The 21,579-nt window shown below is 31.9% G+C and overlaps 1 protein-coding gene across 5 annotated transcripts in view; it reads left to right on the top strand.

The window, feature by feature from the left end:
* Nucleotides 1-21,579, top strand: part of SNX6 (sorting nexin 6) — a 73,169-nt gene that overhangs the window by 23,294 nt on the left and 28,296 nt on the right. For 3 of the 5 annotated variants that reach the window (XM_051978014.1, XM_051978015.1, XM_051978016.1), the window contains 5 exons: nt 1,618-1,722; nt 2,589-2,699; nt 5,877-5,998; nt 7,915-8,038; nt 12,090-12,185. In XM_051978014.1, coding sequence (XP_051833974.1) covers nt 1,618-1,722; nt 2,589-2,699; nt 5,877-5,998; nt 7,915-8,038; nt 12,090-12,185 — 558 coding nt within the window. Of the gene's footprint in view, nt 1-1,617; nt 1,723-2,588; nt 2,700-5,744; nt 5,999-7,914; nt 8,039-12,089; nt 12,186-21,579 lie in introns of those variants that run through there. The other 2 variants (XM_051978017.1, XM_051978018.1) reach the window with 2 other exon arrangements.

The raw sequence follows: 21,579 nt of genomic DNA, 5'->3' as shown, positions 1-21,579 counted from the left end.
TTTATAAACTACCATCTGAAATTAGTTTGTTTTAACACTTTTGACTATTCTCTTCCTAACTTTACCTTCTTAACTCTATTACATTTCTATACCAGATTTCTTGTGCTTCTCTATTTAACCCTCTTTACTCAGTTCCAATAAGGAGATATGTGAGGTACCCAATTCCTTCAACTCGGTTTGCATGATCTCAGGAGACTCAGTTATGACAGTTTTATTTTGTTTTTATTCCCTTTTCTTTTCTCTTAAAAGCAATAATATGGGACTAAAAAGTCTGCAGACCATTTGCAGATTATCTATGATCCTTGATGTCAGTGAAATTTTTAAGGAACTTATTTGTCGTTCTCTTATTCATGTCTCTACCTAATCATCATTTAGCACTTTCCCATTTCTTTGATATATTTAATTTTCTAGATTTTGCTTGTTTTTTCAAAGATTTTGCCCATCTTTGGTCTTTTTTTTACAAGAATGCTTTAAAAATGTATTTATGTTATTTTTAAATGTTTATGGATCCCTGTTGTGTCTAGGTGTTTAGGAGTAACAGCTTTATCTGGGAATATACTCTGGTTCCCAGTGCAGTTTTTGAATTTTCAACCACATGTTGAGGTCTGTATTTATAGTAAAGAGAGATTTGTTTATGAAAGACAAAAATGTTTTAATTTATAATTACAAACATAGATTACATGTTAGTGATAAATTTTTGCAAGCAACAAATGGTGTTATGTAATTTTTCTTTGCATAATTTTCATGATTAATAAGTCTAGACTCATAATATATCTGTAATTTCTGGTAGCAATGATCTTAAATCTCATAATCTCCATTTCTGCCAACAAATCCTGTGACTTGGACATTTGTTTGAAATTTCTTTGTTGCTACATTATTATATTTGAGTTCTTTTGGTTATCAGGACCTCTTGTTCACTAATTTTTTGTCTCATTAGTTCTTTCATTGTATTACTAGTCTTTGCCTGCTTGTTTCAACTGTCTGCTAGGGATTGTTTTGGGTGCTTAATTCTTGGAATTCTATTTACTGAGGCATGGAAGATTTTGATTGTCTTCTTTCACTGAGATGTTGAGTAATATTTTCCTTTCATGATTTTTCCCTTTTGTTCTGATTTTTCTCACTCAATTTTGCATATTTCTTTCTGTTTTGAGTTGTTAAAGAGTAGCTGCAATTAGATAAAATCTCTGACTTAGCCATCCTAGTTAAGCCAGCCTTTTTAAAACCCTTTATTATATTCCTTTTTCTACAGACTTTTAAACTCGGTAACTTTAGATAACTTTTAATAAAATAGATTATTTATTTGCTAAAATAAAATCTCTCCCTTTTTCAGGGCTCTAGAGAATTGTTTGCTTTGATGTGAATTGCTCAGTCTTAACTGAAAAGTTTAGTTGGACAGAATAAAAGATAGTTTAGAATGTCTATTTACTTAAGATATGTCCCAAATATTCATCTTTTCTTTTCCCTCCCCTCATCCAGCCTCCTACCTTGCTCTCAAAAGTTTTTTCTCTTAAAAGTTGTCTTGTTGAGTGGGGGTGGAAGAGGAAAAGAATATGAAATGCTATTTAAAAGCACAAATTCAGTCTTTTTATTAAGGTTGTATTGATTTTCTTTGTCTAGCTTAGAGCAGTAAATGTAGATCTTCAAAGTGATGCTGCCCTGCAAGTGGATATTTCTGATGCTCTTAGTGAGAGGGATAAAGTGAAATTCACTGTTCACACGAAGGTAATTTTGTTTCTCACCCCTCCTCTGCCCCATACCTTTTTGGACTAATTCAGAGCTTTTTCTTGTTAGTACTACTAGGCAATTAATATATTTGTCTGGAATATAGTTTTGCAACAAGGGCAATAAACCACAAAAGGAATGTTTTAGTTTGTAATTAATTTTTATATTATCCTAACAGAATAAATATTAAGGAAAATTTTTTTAAACTATGATTTAAGAATTTTTTTAATATGGAGACTCCAGTTATTAGAATTTTAATACTCTAAATCAGTAATGTTAAACTCTTAATACAATTAAGGATGTCTGTGGGCCCCGTGTTGACTTAGAAAGCCACATATTAACATTGTTTTACAGTATTTGTATTTATTTTATTAATATTTCACAATTCTATTTTAATCTTGTTGGCTGCATTCATGAGTGTTATAAGCCACATGTTTGATGTGTTATAAGAGACATGTTTGACATTTCTCTAGACTATTGCATTGGATTATTAGATAATATTTTTGTTTCAGAGATCTGTTAAAACTTGATATCTTGATTACTTTCAAAATTTTTCATTTTAAAGTTAAACTGATTCCTAGGCATCTCTATTAATTTTGAACTCACTTTCCCTTTGAATAATTGAGCTCAGTATTTGACAATGACTCTTAAATCATATAATAATCCAACAAAATAGACCATGTCAGTTTATTTTTGAAAATACTTTTGTAATATTTGTATCTTTTTTCTCTTTTGTATTTTTCCTAATAAAATAGAAGTCTTAAATACTTTTTTTTGAAAAATAATCTTCATTTGAAAATAAGTTGTGATCATGTCTGTAAAAATCTTGAACATTTTTTCACTCAAAAGGATCTCTATCTTTGCAGAGTTCATTACCAAATTTTAAACAAAATGAATTTTCTGTTGTTCGACAACATGAGGAGTTTATATGGCTTCATGATTCCTTTGTTGAAAATGAAGATTATGCAGGTTACATTGTAAGTACTTTGATTAGTTTCCCCCCCACCCCCAAGTCCTGATTTGTATAATCAAAGGTCCATATTATGAGCAAAAAAATTTTTGTGCTTTCAATGAAATGTTCCAGTTTCTAATGCTGCCTTTTGTGCTTGAAGTTGTCCTTTTGTATGGGTAGCAAGGAGATACTGTCTTCCCTGTGCTTTTTCATCATTTATCTATGCTCTATACATTGCACCATCTAGCTGTCTCAGGGACCCATTCCTTCTACCAATGTAGTTCTGCCCCTGCTGTGCAACTTGTAATTTCAACTATTGCCTGAGTAACATAACATAACCAGTAAGTGGCAGAGATGGCACTGGAACCCAGGTCTTCCTGACTCTTAAGATTGTCTTTATTTACTTTGTTACACTGCCTCTTTACTTAAATTATTAATAATTTATTTAATTATTTAATTATTAATAAAATACTATTTATTTCAATAAACCATTTTAAAAGTTACAGTTCTTAAAAAGCAGAGTTTTGTACAACTGGTTCTATAAATTTAGTTTCTCATCACTTTGAAAAAACTGAGTTCAACTGTAAAGTAACATGGTACCAGTTTTTTAATCATCTTAATTTCTAACTTACTTAAATTTGTTAGATTATATTTTAGGCACTGAATATCTCAATATCTCAATAGTCATCATTCACATAATAGAACAAAGCACTTTACAAATAATATCTCATGTTATTCTCACAACAATCCTGTGGAATAGATGCTATTAATAACTCCACTTTCTAGAGGAGGAAAGTGAAGTATATAGGTTAAATGACTTGCCCAAAGTCACACAACCAGTATCTGAAGCTTTATTTGAACTTTTATCTTCTTGTCTCCAAGTTCAACATTATCTGCTGTATCACTTAGCTTATGTGGTGTTGAAAGGAAATGTCTGTTACAGTGGTTGTCTTTATTCCAATTTGATTTGATTTTTTATTCTGTAGAATTAGTCTATTCAAGATGTCATATAGCTCCACTCCAAAAAAGTTCTTCTATTGTATTCCTGATGGATGACCATCTATTCTCTGAAGATTTCTTTGATGAGGAGTTTATAATGTATTTCAGAAAGCCAATCAGCATATATTGCCAATTGTTAAAAAGTTTTCTCAATTGCCACCTTTAAATCCTAATTCTGTTGTTAGTTACTATACACAACACACTATTCCACATCGCTGTAACTTAAATATTTGAATACAGCTGATCTATTTTTTCTAGCTAAATTTGTCTGGCTTCTTAAAGTGCCAGTCTATAATTGACTTCTTAAAATATGGGAGTCAGCACATACTACTCCAAGACCAAAATATGGACAAGTATTATCTTTACTTATCATAAATACTGTGCTTTTAGTAATATAGTCTAGCTTTTTTGGTGATCATGTCATTTAATTTTTTCATATTAATCTTACAGTGATTCTAAAACATTTCTTTCAACTTTTCTTGTCTGTTTCTTATAGTATATTTGCATATGGAATGTTACAAGTAAATTGACTTAATTGTTTTTGGTTTTGCTATTATAATCAACTTAAGGTAATCACTTTTAAGGTTCCATAGTATTTAATTGGAATTGAATTTTCTTTATGATATAATTAATGAGCTAATCAGGAGCAGTTCCTTTGTTACTAGGGGTTCTGAATTTATTTCCACCTTTCTTCACATTCCCTTTCTGAGCCATTCTCTTATATAAGTAATATGTTTTTTAATCAGTCAGCAAGCATTTGTTGAATGCCTTTATGAGCCGGGTCTTATGCTTGATCCTCAGATAAGAAAATCAAAATTAAATAGTCCCTGCCTTGAAAAACCATTTTTGAAGCATTATCCCTACTTCATCTTACAGGATTAATTGTAATACCTACACTTATAGAAATTAGAACTGGAGGGATTATCTCTTGGAAACCTTAATTTTACAAATGAAAAAACTGAGAAAATGATTCACTTAAGATTACAAGGATAGTAAGCGAAGCTAAGATTTTTAACTTACATTCTCGGATTTTGTTGCTTCATCTTAGAGGCCATTTCTCCCCTCTTTTTATTAGATCATTTAATCCTTATCTATCTCAAGACATTTCTTCCCTTTTAAGCTCAACCTTGTTTTACTACTCTCCAAGTCTTTGTCTAATACCTAGTCTCATTCCTATACTCACCTTCGATTAAATCTTCTTTTTCCCTGAAAAATGCAATCTTTTTTTCCCCATTTAGAATTACCCACCCCTATCCAATTTTTTAGAGTTCATTCCCAACATATATTCTCTCCTTTTTGCTCAGTTGTTTCTTGGCTTTCCTCTTAAGTCATCTTGGTCATCCAGAACACTATAGATTTTTAGCAGCCCAAAAAAACAAACCCACAGTTCTCTAATCAGTTAAACAAACTAAATAAGCTAGTTAGTGTATATGTATATATGTATTTGTGTGTTATGCATATATTATATAAATATTATATATATATATCGATTTCTCCCTAATATCTATATAGATACTAGTATGTAAAATAATTAGCTAATGCCTAGTCCAGTTGGAAGATTTTCTTTTGTATGGAAAGTTTCTTCCCTTCCCATTGTAGATATTAAGAAGTTAAGTAAATTTACTCTGTCATATAGCTAGTATGAAAGATTTGAATCTAGTTTTTCCTTGATTCTAAGACCAATTATATTTACTCACAAGATAGTTTAATAATTGTAAAATATTAATGTGGACAAAACACATACATTTCTAATCGTGTAGCCCTCTGAAAAACAGGCAGGAAATTTGCCATGAGAATTTCCTCAATTTTTAGTCACTCTCAAATTCTTTTTTTTTTTTCTCCTCACATAATGAATCAGTGTTTCTTAGATCCTACTGTTTTCTTGGTGGCTGAAGACTACTAACAGAATAAAATAGTTAATTTAATTAAAGGATTGATTTTATTTTTTATTGTACAAAAAAGCTTAAAAATCAAAATTTGATGCATGTGGCCTAGGTCAGTCAGATTTTTAGAATGTTCTTGGGAAATTTTGAGGACCCAGTTTAATTCAATGCAACTAACATTCCTTTAGATTTGCAGTGCATCCAAACTGCTAGACTGATTCCAGAATTGAATCTAAGCCTATATCAGAATAAACCTAGCTATATGAAATGAAACAACTTAAAACTGAGTAGCTATCCATTCCTGAATGACACCATTCCAGATCCCACCAGCACCACCAAGACCGGATTTCGATGCTTCAAGAGAAAAACTACAGAAACTTGGTGAAGGAGAAGGGTCAATGACTAAGGAGGAATTCACAAAGATGAAACAAGAACTGGAAGCGTATGTACACATTTTTCCCATCATTTTTAGTAAATATGCTGTCACTATGATGTCTTTTTGAATGTTCTGTGTTCTGTCATCCTTTTGATCATACAGTAATACATACAGTACCGTAATCATTTCTGGAAGATTCAGGTTTGCACATTCACCACTACTACATACAAATGTTAATAACTATCATGATCAGAGCCAGCAGGAAAATTTTAGAGAATTATTGCTTCCACAGTGAAAATTATTTAAATGGTTATTTTAAATCCATTCTGTAAAAATACTTTTTTTAGTAAGCTTTAAAAAATAATTATTAAACATGACTGAACACAAAACAAGCTTATTAACTCATAAAACTTCAACTGATATCAACCTGATTCTTTTTCCAGCATGAAACTTCTATTTTCTCATAATTATGGACTAGGTTATTTACTACAAGTATCCTGATATCCAAAATACATGTCTTATTTTGTCTCTCTTTTTTTTTTCCAAAGTTATAAAATGCTTCTGGATATAAAAGCAAATAAGCATTAATGTGTAATAAGCAAAATAGCCATGGCATAGTGACATTTCCCCTTTTCCCCCCATTTTTGTGAAGGAATTCTAAACATATCATATTTATTACCAAAAAATGTTAAATGTGACATTTTATATTTATGCTTTGTCTAAGACATAGAGGCTTTCCCTTTTTTCTGAGAAAAATACATTTTAAGAGAATTTTATATATATATATATATATATATATATATATATATATATATATATATATATATATATTAATTGAGGTTTTGCTCTGTGCTGGTTTTCTGCATTTTGAGTGTGACAGAGAATACTTATTTTCCTTTAATCATTTCCATCTTTCTCTCTTTTTGGTCATTTCTACCCGTCCTATGCCCTTTTTCCCCTTGATTTATATTTCCAACTATATATTCACATTGTTAGTAGGCACTTCTTTGGCATTTCAAAATATCAAAAAAAATCTGGTTTCAGAAAACTAGATTCTTTTGTATTGAAACTTAGTTTTTTAGAAATGTATCAGTTCTGTGTATAAGAAGTAGTCTATTAGCAGATGGTAATATATACTTACATATTGTAAGTTTAAAAAACTGGAAATTAACAGAGCACACTTATATTAAAGAATCTGTGATTTTCCAGCAGCCCTGATCATGATTCTTTTGTGGTCTGGTTAGGGGTTGGATAACACAGAAACCTTGGGTTTCTTCTACTGCCACCTCCATCCTCTGCATCTTCCTTTTTTATCTTCACTGAATGACAACCCTCACAGAGATCAAACTTCTCCCAACATTGATCCTGCTGGTTTCCTGGTATGTAAAACTTATATGATCCTTCTTGCACGTAGTTGAAGCAAGAGTATCAATTAGGTCTTTAAAAAACACACCTTTTTTTCCTTGAAAACCACCTTTTTTTTTTCCCTGTGTGGCTATTGACAGTTTTGGTTTAAAAAAAAAAAGCTTAAAACAAAAAATGTTCATCAAATACTAAAAAGAAAAAATTCTCCAAAATGATTTTGGGAATTGATGAAAACAGTCTCTGTTGCAAAAATCTGCTTCCCTCTAAATTTTAGAGAGTTATATGCCAGTGTTGAAAGACAGTTATTGTATAGCAGCTGAATTTTCATTAATGGTGTATTGTTTGTGGTACCAAAAACTTTGACACCCTCGTAATAATGATGTGATTGGAAAATTCTTAAATATCACCTTTGTAATAAAAATCTAAGGAACCATTAAGTATCAAAATTTATTTATTATTGCTTCAGAGGCAGGGTTTTGCATTTTTAATAAAAAAAATCAACTTAACATTTTTGTTTGAGTATAATACTTTTGTCTCTTCTGTTAGCAAATTTGCTTAATTATTTGAGTTTGTTGCAATTGATTGATTTAACCTTTAATTCTGTTCATTATTTCCAGTGAGTATTTGGCAATATTCAAGAAGACAGTTGCAATGCATGAAGTCTTCTTGTGTCGGGTTGCAGCGCATCCTATTTTGAGAAAAGATTTAAATTTTCATGTCTTCTTGGAATATAATCAGGATGTGAGTATTGATTGATTTGATTGAAGCAATAATTAAGGCATATTTCTAGGATATTTTGGGAAAGGGTAGGAATTTTAGAAAATTCTTGTTTGAAAATCAGTTTGAAATATAGTACCCCAGAGTAAGGCACTATTTCAGAAATTTGGAAACTAAGTCGAAAGAATGAGATTTTATACTTCTATTTTATGTGGTACTGGGTTTTATTTTCTTGAGGTATTAGGTATTCAGATTTTCTAATAGATTTGTTGAAGAAATCTAAGAAGTCTTAGAATTAAAGTTAAATTAACTAAATAAAAGTCAAAGCTTATGTCCGTCAATAAATATGCATTTACCTCCTGCTATGAGTCAGGCATTCCAGTGGGGAAACAAAATGAAGTAAGAGAGTCTCCGCCTTCAAGGAGCTCATAGTCTAGTGAGGGAAACAACATGCAAACAACTGCATACAAATAAAGATATACACAGAATAAATTGGACAGACGGAAGGCAATAGCATTAAGGAGAATGAGGAAAGAAGATTTTTAGAAAGTGTACTCTTAGTTGGGACCACAAGTTAGGATAGATAGATGAATGGGGATAAGAAGAGAGAATTCCAGGCATGAATGACAGCCAGTGAAAAATCATGAAGTAAAGAAGAAATGAAGTATTTTATTTAAGGGCAATGCTTCTGGATTGTTGAAGGTTATGGAAGGTATAAGAAAACTGTAAAAATAGGAAAGATCTAGGTTGTGACGGACTTTAAAAGCCAAACAGAATTTTTATCTTTGATCTTGAGAGAGCTAGAGATAGGGAGAAACTGTACCATTAAAGATGAGAGGACTGATGTGGTGATGTTAAATAATAAGAAGAAAAATAAAATTAGTGTTCTTTTGTTATTTTGCCTGTATATTACTACTTGTATCCAGTACAAGTTGTATCCTACACACACACACACACACACACACACACACACACACAAATGGGAATTTCTCTGATGAAACTACTTCTATAAATCCATCTCAACATCCTTTCTGCAACCTAAGCATCTTGGATAGTTTCCTATAGCACTAACTATATATAACTAAACAATGTCCTCTTTCTAAGGCCATATACAGAATATACATATATATACAGAAAATATAATTAAGTAATCTAACAACCAAACTATTGTTATTTGAAAAGTAAAATAATTATAATAATAACTTACATACTTTCAGAGCAAGGATGGCTGTCTCACTGAGCATTAATTCTAACCCATCAAATCTGTGTGGTTTTGGACAAGTCATTTAACCTCTCAATTATCCTAGTAACTCTTTAAAACTGTAAGTTACATGTGACTTGTTAGTCTATCATTAGAAGATATTTTTATAAAGTGTTTAGATATGTTAATTAAAATTACAAATCCAGGACTCTTTTCCCTTACTCCCCTCCAAGTCCCCCTGTGGGGGATGGGAGGAAAACACATTCATTATTGAATATTGTCAAGAATGTTAACTAACAGAAAAGTCATCGATGTGTATGTCAAATTGACTAAGGATTTATATTAAGAAAATCATTGCATAAAATGACTTTGTAGACAGAATGCTACATTTGGAATCCAGATGACTTAAATTCAAATCTTGTTTCAAATATCTATCTATATCCCTGAACAAGTCACTTACCCTCTGTCTGCCTCAAATTTCATCATCTCTGAAATTAGGCTGGAGAAGGAAATGGCAAAGCACTCTAGTATCTGTTCCAAATGGGTCACAAATAGACAGATACAACTTGAAACAACTTGAATGACTGAACAACAGCTACCAAGAAGCGTCATTTTATTTTTCAGGTGATAGGAGTATTTGAAGTGGAAGAAGTATTTTCATTTAGATGGATCAGCAAAAACAGTATATAGAGTTAACACTTTAGCTAAGTCTTTGAGGATGATAAGGATTCTGAGAGATGGAGACAAGGGGAGAGCACATTCCACATTTAGCTATGGCCTATACAATGACATGGAAGAAGTTAAAAAGTAGAATTAAAGGAATACCAGTAGCCCCTTATCTATCTAGTTTATGCTTAATCAAGATGAAAATGCTGAGGTGTTATGAAGATGTTTCTTATCAGCAAAAATCTCTGGGGAAAATTTTAAAAAGGAAAAAGATAGTAAAGAGTTCATTAAAATTTATTTTTGTTTTTCTTTATTCCTTTGAGTTTCTAACTGAATTTTAAAATTCTTGAGGCATACTTACTTAAGAATTTTAGATCTGGAAGACAAATTAAGATAATATAATCAATCTCATTTCCTTCTATAAGGTTTAAAAATAGTTTCAGAGAAATGTAGTGACTTGACCATAGTTACATAAATGACAGAACAGCAACACCTTTTCTGCTTATTTAGAAGTCTAGCTTAAAATACATGTAATATTGTGCTCATAAAATCATTTCCCACTTGTTCTTTGACTAATAGTCCAGATTTTACTCTCTTCCTTTTTGAAAATCAGGACATAGGGGCAGCTAGGTGATGCAGTGGATACAGCACCAGCCTGAAGTCAGGAGGACCTGTGTTCAAATCTGGCCTCAGACACTTAATACTTCCTAGTTGTGTGACCCTGGGCAAGTTTTTAACTCCAGTTGCCTCAGCAATAACAACAACAAAAAGTCAGGGCATATTTTCTTTTTCAGTTCTTAACTCAATGGCCTTGCAAATATTATTAACAGCTCAGCAGCTAAACTCTCTAATCCTTCTAGTATTCTTGGAACCATCAATTACAGCAAATGGAAAAATTCTGAATGCTGTAGATAGGAGCTATAGATATTATCTTGGTCTTGCATTAAAGATGCTCTACTCTGTGAACAAAATAGATTTGTATAGCTCAAAAGAAATGTGAGATTCACAAATTTAAAGACATCTCCATAAAGACTATTTGTGTCTAACCAGTAGTTGAGCTCATACTGGTATAATCAGCCACAGTTGGACCCAACATTGAACCCAACACAATGATATTTTGGTTCTTATTATTTGAAAAGTAAAATGATAATAATAACAACTTGCATTTCAGATCAAGGATGGTTGAGTACAAAGGACAACCACCAATTAAACCCCTAACCTTTAACATGGAAGAACCAAATGAATGATAAACATACAAGTGAAGACTAAAATATTCTCTGTCTTCTTTCCCATTCTCATTTCTTCTCCAGATACAAGGAAGTATTCAATACAAATGTAGAGGTAGGCTTACTCAGACCCATATCTGGAGTAGTGTCTTAACTTCTGGGTGCCATGTATTAGGAAAACTTTGATAAACTGGAAAATGTCCAGAGGAAAGTGTAGGACCTTATAATCAACCTGCTATAAAAGAAGTGTAGTGAAGAAAAGAGAAGATTTAGGAAGATTATAGTAGCGGTCTTTGAAATATTTAAAAGATTACTCATTTTAAGGACTAGTTTTTTTTCTTCTTGACCTCAGAAATTCAGAATTAGAAAATGAAAAATTCTAATTCTGAATTCAAACTCTTTTTAAAGACCTTTAGTAAGGAGGGATACCCACTGATGCCTAAGGCACCCCATTCCATTTTTGGTTAGCTCTAATTGTCAGCCAGTTGTTACTATTTTTAAAATCTATGTAGTCTACATTTACCTCTTTGTCATTTTCAGGCCTGAAAATTTCCGTAGTATTTATGTATTTCCTATACACTTCCTATAGCACACTTACTGTAATATGCATTTTCCCAGTGATGTTTACATATTAGTAAAAATGAGAGGAGTGGAACAAATCTCCTAAATAATACATAGTATACCAATTCTCCAAACATCAGGAAATTTAGAGAACAGATGATTGATAGCAAATGGTGGGTGAGCCATAGAAGAGTTTATTGATGTGCTCTTTTTAATGAAAATGGCTTCTTCATTTTATTTTGTTTCTAAAAAGTTGGAGAATAGCTAGCCAATTTCAGGAAAGGAGTATTCTAAAGAGGGGGGAAGGAACAGACAGACGTGTCTAAGAAAACAGTAGTTTCCATTTTGATGCTTCAAGCATCAGAGACACTGCTTCCTATTTTTACTGAAAATGCCTTTTTAAAATTTCTTTATCTTTCAGTTGAGTGTACGTGGAAAAAATAAGAAAGAGAAACTTGAAGATTTCTTTAAAAATATGGTTAAGTCGGCAGATGGTGTCATTGTTTCAGGGGTAAAGGTAAGATTTGGTTTCCAATAATAATAGTTTGAGAATTTGTTCTTTTCAATTCATTCAACATTATATGCAATGCATGGTGATAGGTGCTGGGGTACTAAAGTCAAAAATGAGACATGAAACCTGGGCTCATGAATATTAGTTCATATTCTGTGGGAGTCCTCGTCACAGATACTACACTCCTAGAAGCTGATGAAATCACTAAGGAATAAAGTATAAGAAAAGAAGACTGAATGTAAAATTGATAGCACTTTGGGATCAGGTAAATTATGATTGAGCAAAAAAATTATGACAGACCAGTGCCAGTGAAGGTAAGTAAAGAAAATATCTAAGAGGAAAGGATGGTAGACTGTTTCAGAAGCTGCAGAAGGGTCAAATAAGATGAGGGCTAACTACTGGATTTAAGAAGTATTTAGAATCTTAGAAAGGAAGTTGAGTGATGTGATTGGAAGATAGGTTGTTGCTAGAATGAAATGAGAAAATGGTTTCATTGAGTACAGGTTACTCCTGCTAACAAGTTTGAAAGTTAGTGAAAAAGGAAAAGAATATAGTAGTTTAAGGAGGTGTCATTTAAAGATTTTTTGAATTGAAGGAAACACAGATCCCTTGAAGCATACTAATGCATTTCTCTTCAAAATTATTTTGTAAATACTTAGATTATGTATATGTTTCCTTTAATAAAATGTAAAGTCTTTTTCTTTTGTGTCCATATCCCCAGCACCTAGAACAGTGCCTAATATAAAATAGGTAATTAATGCTTGATTATTTGATTATTGATGGCAACCAAGGATCCAGGGGAGAAATAGATGTTGAAAATCAAAGAAAAATAGGGAATAATTAAGCAACATGGAAGACAGATTTGGGACTAAATTTTGAAAGTCACACAGTGTCATGATGTCAAAAATGTTAAACACTTACTATGTGCTCAGACATTGTGATAAGTGTTGGGAAGCTGACAATCTAATGAGGGAAGATAACATATTAAAAGAGAAATTTAAGAAGATGTGTGAAGAGAGGGGGAAAAGTACCTAGCCTGTGGACATAATGAAGTCCAGGAGGGTAGAAAATAGATAGTTACCCTGAGTATTCTTCTTAAACAAGATTTGAAAATATTCTTTAAAAAAATCTAAGGAAAAAAGAAAGAAAATAGACTAAATTAAATAATTCAAATATATAATTTCAAAATAAGTTTCTTTCAGACAGGACCAGGATAGACTCTTACTTTCCAGTGATCTTTCAGTATTTTGCAAGATAATTTTTTTTTTAAATTTCTCCCTCAGTGTTCTATTTGAAGAAGAAAAAATTCTTACCCATTCACTAATTGTCTTTTTTCAGGATCATATAAAATTCATTATTTGTTGGAATCCAACAATGTTGCTTTTTCTTCTTCACTTGTTATATATTATCCTTCTCTAAATATGAATCTATTTTTTCTTAATGATAGATATGAACCAACATAAATGGAGACAGAATTTAAATACCTTCAATAAATCTTGAAACATAAGTGATAAGCTGTTCTTTGGGAGAAAGCGTATAGACACATAGATTTACACGTATCTGTGTACCTCAAGGATTGAAGTGGGGATTATGTCTCATAGCATTGCACATAATAAATCCTCAAAAAATATTTACTGATTTGAATACATATATAAAGTACATAAATATTGATTTTATTAAACTCAGCAGGATGTTATATTCTTATAACTGTAATTAACGCATAGTTCAGGGAACTCTGAAAAGTAAATAGAGACAGCCTCAGAATTAGGAAGACCTAGATTTTGCTTTACAACACTTACTGGCAATGTGTGATCCTGGGTTAGCAAGTCACTTAATTTTTTACGCCCCAATTTTTAAAGATTCTATAAGATGCAATTAACAGGTGTCAGTCTCCTTTGATAGTTTCCTATACCTGTTTTACGTACAGATTTAGTTTTTAAAAGACCATAATGCCAGTGACTCAATTGAATGCTTATTTGATTATTCATAGATTACTTTATTGGTTTGTAAATAATCCATACCTTCTCTCTTTTTGGGGTAAGAGGAACAGTTTTATATGTAGGCCAAGCCTCTATGTTGACCCTTATCTTGATGGGTGAGATACTGGTTTATGCCCAATTTCTGCCATACTATTCTTTAGTTTTCCTTACAGTTTTTACCAAATATCAAATTCTTATCCTAAAATCTAGTCTTTCCACTTGTCAAATCCAGGGTTATTATATTCGTTTTCTATAAATTGTATTTCTGCTTTGCTCCACTGATATATCTTTTTTAGTACCAGCTAGTTTTGAAAATTACTGCCTTATAGTAATAGTTTAAGATTTGGTAATGCCAAACTTCTTTTACATTTTTTTCTTGATATTTTTGACTTTTTGTTCTTCCAAATAAATGTTGTTATTAGATTTTCTAATTCAGTAAAATAAGTTTTTGTTAATTTAATTGGGATGGGATTCAACATATAAATTAGGTTAGGTAAAATTCTCATTTTTTGTTTTATTGCCCCTGCCTACTCATGAACAATTGCTATTTCTCCATTACTTAAATCTGATTTGAGTTGTATAAAAAGTTTTTTTTATAATTTTGTTTATCTAGTTCCTGAGGTTTGTTTTGGCAAATGTACTATTAGGTATTTTATATTGTCAAGAGGTATTTTAAATAGGGTACCTTTTGCTATCTTTTCTTTTAGAGTCCATGAATATGGAATGTTCATGATTTATGTAGATTTATTTTTTATCCTGCTACTTTCCTAAAATTGTCATTTCAATTAATTTTTTAGTTGAGTTTTCTGGAATTTCCTCAGTATATCATCACATTATATCATAACATATATCATATGCTAAAAGAGATAATTCATTCCCTAATTAGATTCCTTTTACTTCTGTTTCTTTTCTTATTGCTACTGTTAGGATTTCCAACATTTCAATATTGAATAATATTGATGATAGTAGAAATCCTTCTTTTATATCTAATACTACAGGGGAAGCTTCTAACTTATCCCCTATTACATATGATGCCTGCTGGTGATTTTAAATAATTTTTTTTTCAATTTAAGGAAAAATCCATTTATACCTATACATTCAAGTGTGTGTGTGTTTGTTTTTTTAATAGAAATGAGTGATGTCATTTATCTAAAGCTTTTTCTGCATCTGTTGATATAATCAATATTTTTTACTTTTATTGATACAATAGATTATGTTAGTAGTTTTCTTTTTGTGAAAGTAGTTTCCTTATGTCCATCCCTGCGTACCTGGTATAAATCACATTTAAGCATAATGTATAATTTTTGTAATATAATATTAGACTCTTTTGGCTAGTTTTTTATTTAGGATATTTGCATTCATATTCATTAATGAATTCGTTTTATTTCTCTTTACTCGTCCTAGTTCAAGCATCGGTGTCATTTTTGTTTTATAACAGGAATTTGGTAGAATTCCATCTTTACTATTATTCCAAAGAATTTATTTTGGAATTAGTTAATCTTTTAAAAGTTCAGTAGAATTCATTTGTAAATCCAGCTGGTCCTGGAGCTTTTTTCTTAGAAAGTTCATGTATGGCTTATTTAGTTGTTTTTTTGTTTTTTACAATAGGCCTATTTAGATATTCTATTTCCTCTTTTGTTAATCTAGACAATTTATATTTTTGTAAATATTCTTCCATTTCACTTAAATTGTATTGTCGTAGACTTGGACAAAATAACTCCAGTTGCTTTAATTTCATCTTTGTTAGTGATATCCTTTCTTAATACTAGAAATTTAGTTTTTTTCTCTTTTTTATCAAATTAACCAATGGTTTATCTGTTATATTGTGGAGTGTGTTATTTTATTTTTTTTTTCATAAAACCAATTCCTGGTTTTATTTATTAATTCAGTGGTTTTCTTATACTCTGATCTTTATTTTTTAGGATTTCCAATTTGGTATGGATTTTTAATTTTTCTTCTGGGTTTTTTTAAAATAACATACCCAATTCATTGGTTTACTTGCTCTCTTTTTTTGTTATTCCTCTAATCACTGCTTTTGCTATATTCAGTAGGTTTTAATATGTTCTCTAATTATTGTCATTCTCTTCAATGAAGTTACTGATTGTTTTTAAAATTAGGTTGTTTGGTCTTAAATTAATTTTTGATCTGCAATTCTCTTTTCGCTTTAAAAAAAATTTTAATAATAGCTTTTTATTTTCAGAATACATGCAAAGATATCTTTCAACACTCACCCCTGCAAAACCTTGGGTTCCGAATTTTTCTCCCTCCTTTCTCCCCACCGGCCTCCCCCAGACAGCAAGTAATCCAATATAGATTAAACGTGTGCAATTCTTCCAATTCTTCTTATTTCCACATTTATCATGCTGCACAAGAAAAATCAGGTCAAAAAGGAGAGGAAAAACAAGCAAACAACAAAAAAAAAAGGTGAAAATACTATGTTGTGATCCATATTGAGTTCCTGTTTCTGGATTCAGATGGCTCTTGTCATCACAAGTTTATTGGAATTGGCCTGAATCATCTCATTGTTAATCCATCACAATTGATCATCACATAATTTTGTTATTGCTGTGTATGATGTTTTTTTGATTCTACTCACTTAAAACTCACCATCAGTTTGTGTAAGTCTCTCCAGGCCTTTCTGAAATGATTCTACTGGTTGTTTCTTGTAGAACAATAATATTCCATTACATTCATATACCATAACTTATTTAGATGTTCCCCAACTGATGGGCATTCACTCTAATTTTAAAATTCTTATACACTAATATATGATTTTTTAAAAAAGTTATCATGCATTGCTTAGAAAAAAAGATGTGTTACTTGCTACTTTCATTCAATATTCTTCAGATATCAATTATATCTACCTTATCTAAAATTCTGTTCACTTTCTTGACTTATTTCTTCTTTTGGAGGAAGAAGGGGATTGGATTTCTCTATTTCTGAAAAGAGAAGATTAAAAGCCTTCACAATTATAGTACTATTCTCTATCTCAATCTATAATTCATTTAACTTTTCTTTTTAAAATTTGGTTCCTAATTGACGTTTTTTTAATATATATATTTTATGGTTTTGAGATTATTTGTAGAAATGAACTAGTTATTTCAGCTCTTCTCAATAACTAATATTTTATGGATGTGTGAAATTCCACTAATAATTGAGTTGTTTTGGTGTTAGCCAAATTGGTTGGGGATAATTTTATGGTTATTTTTGTTGTTATTCAACCATTTAAGTCATGTGTGACTTCATGAATCTCTTGGTTTTTTGTTGTTTGGGATTTTTTTGTTTTTGTCTTTTTTCCCAAAACTAAAATAGAGTGGTCTGCTGGACCTTCTGTAGCTCATTTTGAAGATGAGAAAACAAAGGTAAACAGGTGAAATGACTTACCCAAGGGCACATAGCTATTCTGTGACCATATTTGAACTCAGAGTCATTTTGACTCCAGACGCAGGAATCTATCCATTCTACCACTTGGCTCCTTCTGCTTGGTAGAATTTACCTACAGAAATAGGGGTTGATATATATAATGGATCATTTTTTTTAATAGATTTTTTTTTTCTTTCTCCCAAATTCCTTTTCTTTCCTATATGCTTATTCAAGTGAATTTGTGATCTCGTAGATTTAGGAATTAATTCCCTATATATTACACTTCAACTAACCTGCTTTTCCTATGCCAGTCTTGTCTCTGTCTTCCCCAAAGTTCATTACAGTAGATCCACTCAATGTGCCTTCCTTACTTGGTATGTGCATGTCAAAGGAACTAGTGAAAGACTGATTATATCTTCCTGTTTTTTAATCCCCCTGCTAATCTCAAGTCTTATCTTTTTTTCCTGTTACATAGTTCTTTGAAGTTGTCTCTTTTATTTCTTATAGTTCCTTATTGGTTACATGTTGTAGTCTGCTCATATTGACTATTTATACTTCTTTATTTCTTTATTGTCCTCTGTGTGATCTTTATCTTAGTTCTTTGGAAGTATTGGTGTTAGGGACTTCTAGATGGTGTAATGGATAGAGCACCAGCCCTAAAATCAGGAGGACCTGAATTTAAATCTGACCTCAGACACTTAATACTTCCTAGCTGTGTAACCCTAAGCAAGTCACTTAACCCCAATTGCCCCAGCTACCCTGCCCCCCCCCCCCAAAAAAAGGAAGTATTGGTGTTCAAGTTTTACTACCATATAGTAACATCTATAAAATGTTAAGAGCAACTAGTTAACACAATGGATAGAGCACTGGACCTGGAGTCAAGAAGACCTGCAGGTCTGGCCTTATACACAAGTTGTGGGACCTTAGAAAAATCGCTTAATCTCCAGTTGCCTCAGTTTCTTTATCTGTAAAATGGAGGTACTGTTAGTATCTACCTTCCAGCATTCTTGTGAGTATCAAATGAGATAATATTTATTTATTTTTAATTTTTTTTATTATAACTTTTTTATTTACAAGTTATATGCATGGGTAATTTTACAGCATTGACAATTGCCAAACCTTTTATTCCAGTTTTTCCCCTCCTTCCCCCTACCTCCTCCCCTAGATGGTAGGATGACCAGTACGTGTTAAGTATAAATTAAATATAAAATAAGTTTACATGTCCAAACCGTTATTTTGCTGTACAAAAGTATTGGATTCTGAAATATTGTACAATTAGCCTTTGAAGGAAATTAAAATATATATATGTGCAGGCAGGCAAAAATATAGGGATTGGGAATTCAATGTAATGGTCCTTAGTCATCTCCCAGAGTTCTTTTGCTGGATGTATCTGGTTCAGTTCATTAATGCTCCCTTGGAACTGATTTGGTTCATCTCATTGCTGAAGATGGCCAAGTCCATCAGAATTGATCATCATATAGTATTGTTGAAGTATATAATGATCTCCTGACCCTGCTCGTTTCACTCAGCATCAATTCATGTAAGTCTCTCCAGACCTTTCTGAAATCATCCTGTTGGTCATTTCTTACCAAACAACAATATTCCATAACATTCATATACCACAATTTATTCAGCCATTCTCCAATTGATGGGCATCCACTCAGTTTCCAGTTTTTGGCCACTACAAAGAGAGCTGCCACAAACATTCTTGCACATAATTGTCCTTTTCCCTTCTTTAAGATCTCTTTGGGATATAAGCCCAGTAGTAACACTGCTGGATCAAAGCGTATGCACAGTTTGATAACTTTTTGAGCATAGTTCCAAAATGGCTGGATGTATTCACAATTTTACCAATAATGTATTACTGTCCCTGTTTTCCTACATTCCCTCCAACATTCTGCATTATCTTTCCCTGTCATTCTAGCCAATCTGACAGGTGTGTAGTGGTAGCTCAGGGTTGTCTTAATTTGCATTTCTCTGATTAATAATGACTTGGAGCATCTTTTCATATGGCTAGAAATAGTTTCAATTTCTTCATGTGAGAATTGTCTGTTCATATCCTTTGTCCATTTATCAATTGGAGAATGGCTTGATTTCTTATAAATTAGACTCAATTCTCTTTATATTTTGGAGATGAGGCCTTTATCAGAACCTTTGACTGTAAAAATGTTTTCCCAGTGTATTGTTTCCCTTCTAATCTTGTCTGCATTAGTTTTGTTTGTACAAAAACTTTTCAATTTGATATAATCAAAATTTTCTATTTTGTGATCAGTAATGATCTCTAGTTCTTCTTTGGTCATAAATTCCTAATTGTATCAATACTGTAAAATTACCCATTCCTTCTCAGGTCTGAGAGGTAAACTATCCTGTGTTCCTCTAATTTATTTATAATCTCATTCTTTATGCCTAGGTCATGAACCTATTTTGTCCTTATCTTGGTGTACGGTATTAAATGTGGGTCAATGCCTCATTTCTGCCATCCTAGTTTCCAATTTTCCCAGCAGTTTTTATCAGTGAATTCTTATCCCAAAAAGCTGGAGGAAATAATATTTATAAAGTGCTTAGTATAATTCCTGTAAGATAGTAAGTTGGCTATTAATAGTAGTCTTGAAAAAATGAAGTTTGAAATCATTAAAAGACATTTTTAGTTTTCTGAAAGCGATCTAATTCTCACCTCCTCAGTAACTATGGTCCTAGCACATTGTTCCAAATATACATATTATTGAACAAGTTTTATAGGATGTACATTTAAAATTCATGTTGAAATCTTGGAATTTAACCTTTACTATATGGATAAGTAGACCAAATTCCTTTAAATTGTTACAGATCTATTCCAGGGTTTTCTGATTGATATGGTCATTACAGTATCAACCACAAACAGGAGGATCTCATTACCATTCACAGGGAATCCTTTCAGACCCTGACTCTGGATAAATGATCTCTATCTCAATGAGAAATAATTTTGGCAAGCTTAAAGTCTCTCTGTTTAATGCTTCACCTGATGTTTATTATGAGATAGTCACTGAACAAGGTTATTTATGTTATTGAAGCATACTTAAGCCTTGTAATTGTAATATGAAGACAGAAATCACTGGAAAAGATTCTAATGTTGAAAAAGATTGAAAAAGAAAAAAGGAATGAAAAATCTGCATGGCAGAGGATAAGGTAGATAGATATTATTATGGAAACAATAAACATGAACTTGGACAGACTTTGAGAGATAGTGGAGGATAAAAGGGCCTGAGGTGCTACAGTCCACAGAGTGAAAAAGAGTCAAATGACTGAATAACAATATTTATGCTATTGCATTTTCCAAGGAATCCTGAATGATCTTGATCTATATCTCCCCATATCCAGTTTGTTGCTGAAGCATTTAAATTTCACTTCGGCAATATCTTTTTTATATTCCCCCTTCTCTTTGACATTGCCACTATTCTCTTGCAAGCTATCATTACCTCATACTTTGATTATTATAATAGCTTGCTGGTGGGTCTGCCTTCCTCAAGCCTCTTTCCTTTTCTAATCCATTTTCCATTCAAGCAGTCAAGTGATTTTCCAGAAGCACAGGTCAGAACACGTCATGCCACCTTTTTCCTCCCTCTCCATCTCTCTTACACACAAACTCACACTCAATAAATTGTAGTGGCTTCATATTGCCTTTAAGAACAAATAGAAAATTCTCCATTTGGCATTCAATTTATCTTTTCTGTCTCCTTTGATCTTATTCTCTGACACATACTTTTGATCTGCTAACGTTGGCTTCTTAGTTGTTCCAAAACAAAACGCATCATCTCTCAACTCCAGGCATTCTCTCTCTCCATCAAGCCTAAAATGCTTTTTCTTTCTTCACTTTGACTAGTGACCTCCCTGGGTTCCTTTAATCCCTAAGTAAAATCTCACATTCTACAGGAAATCTTGCCTAACTTGAATTCCAGTGCCTTCCCTCTGTTTATTTCCTGTATATCCTGCATATAACTTCCCTTTATTAGATTGTAAGCTTCTTGAGGCTGGCAACTGTCTGTCTTTTGCCTCTTTTTGTGTCTCCATTGCTTAGCACA

This window comes from Antechinus flavipes, chromosome 2 (genome assembly GCF_016432865.1).
Source record: "Antechinus flavipes isolate AdamAnt ecotype Samford, QLD, Australia chromosome 2, AdamAnt_v2, whole genome shotgun sequence".
NCBI lineage: Eukaryota > Metazoa > Chordata > Mammalia > Dasyuromorphia > Dasyuridae > Antechinus > Antechinus flavipes.
The sequence above is the reverse complement of the archived record's forward strand: the minus strand, read 5'-3'. Positions and strand labels throughout refer to the sequence as shown.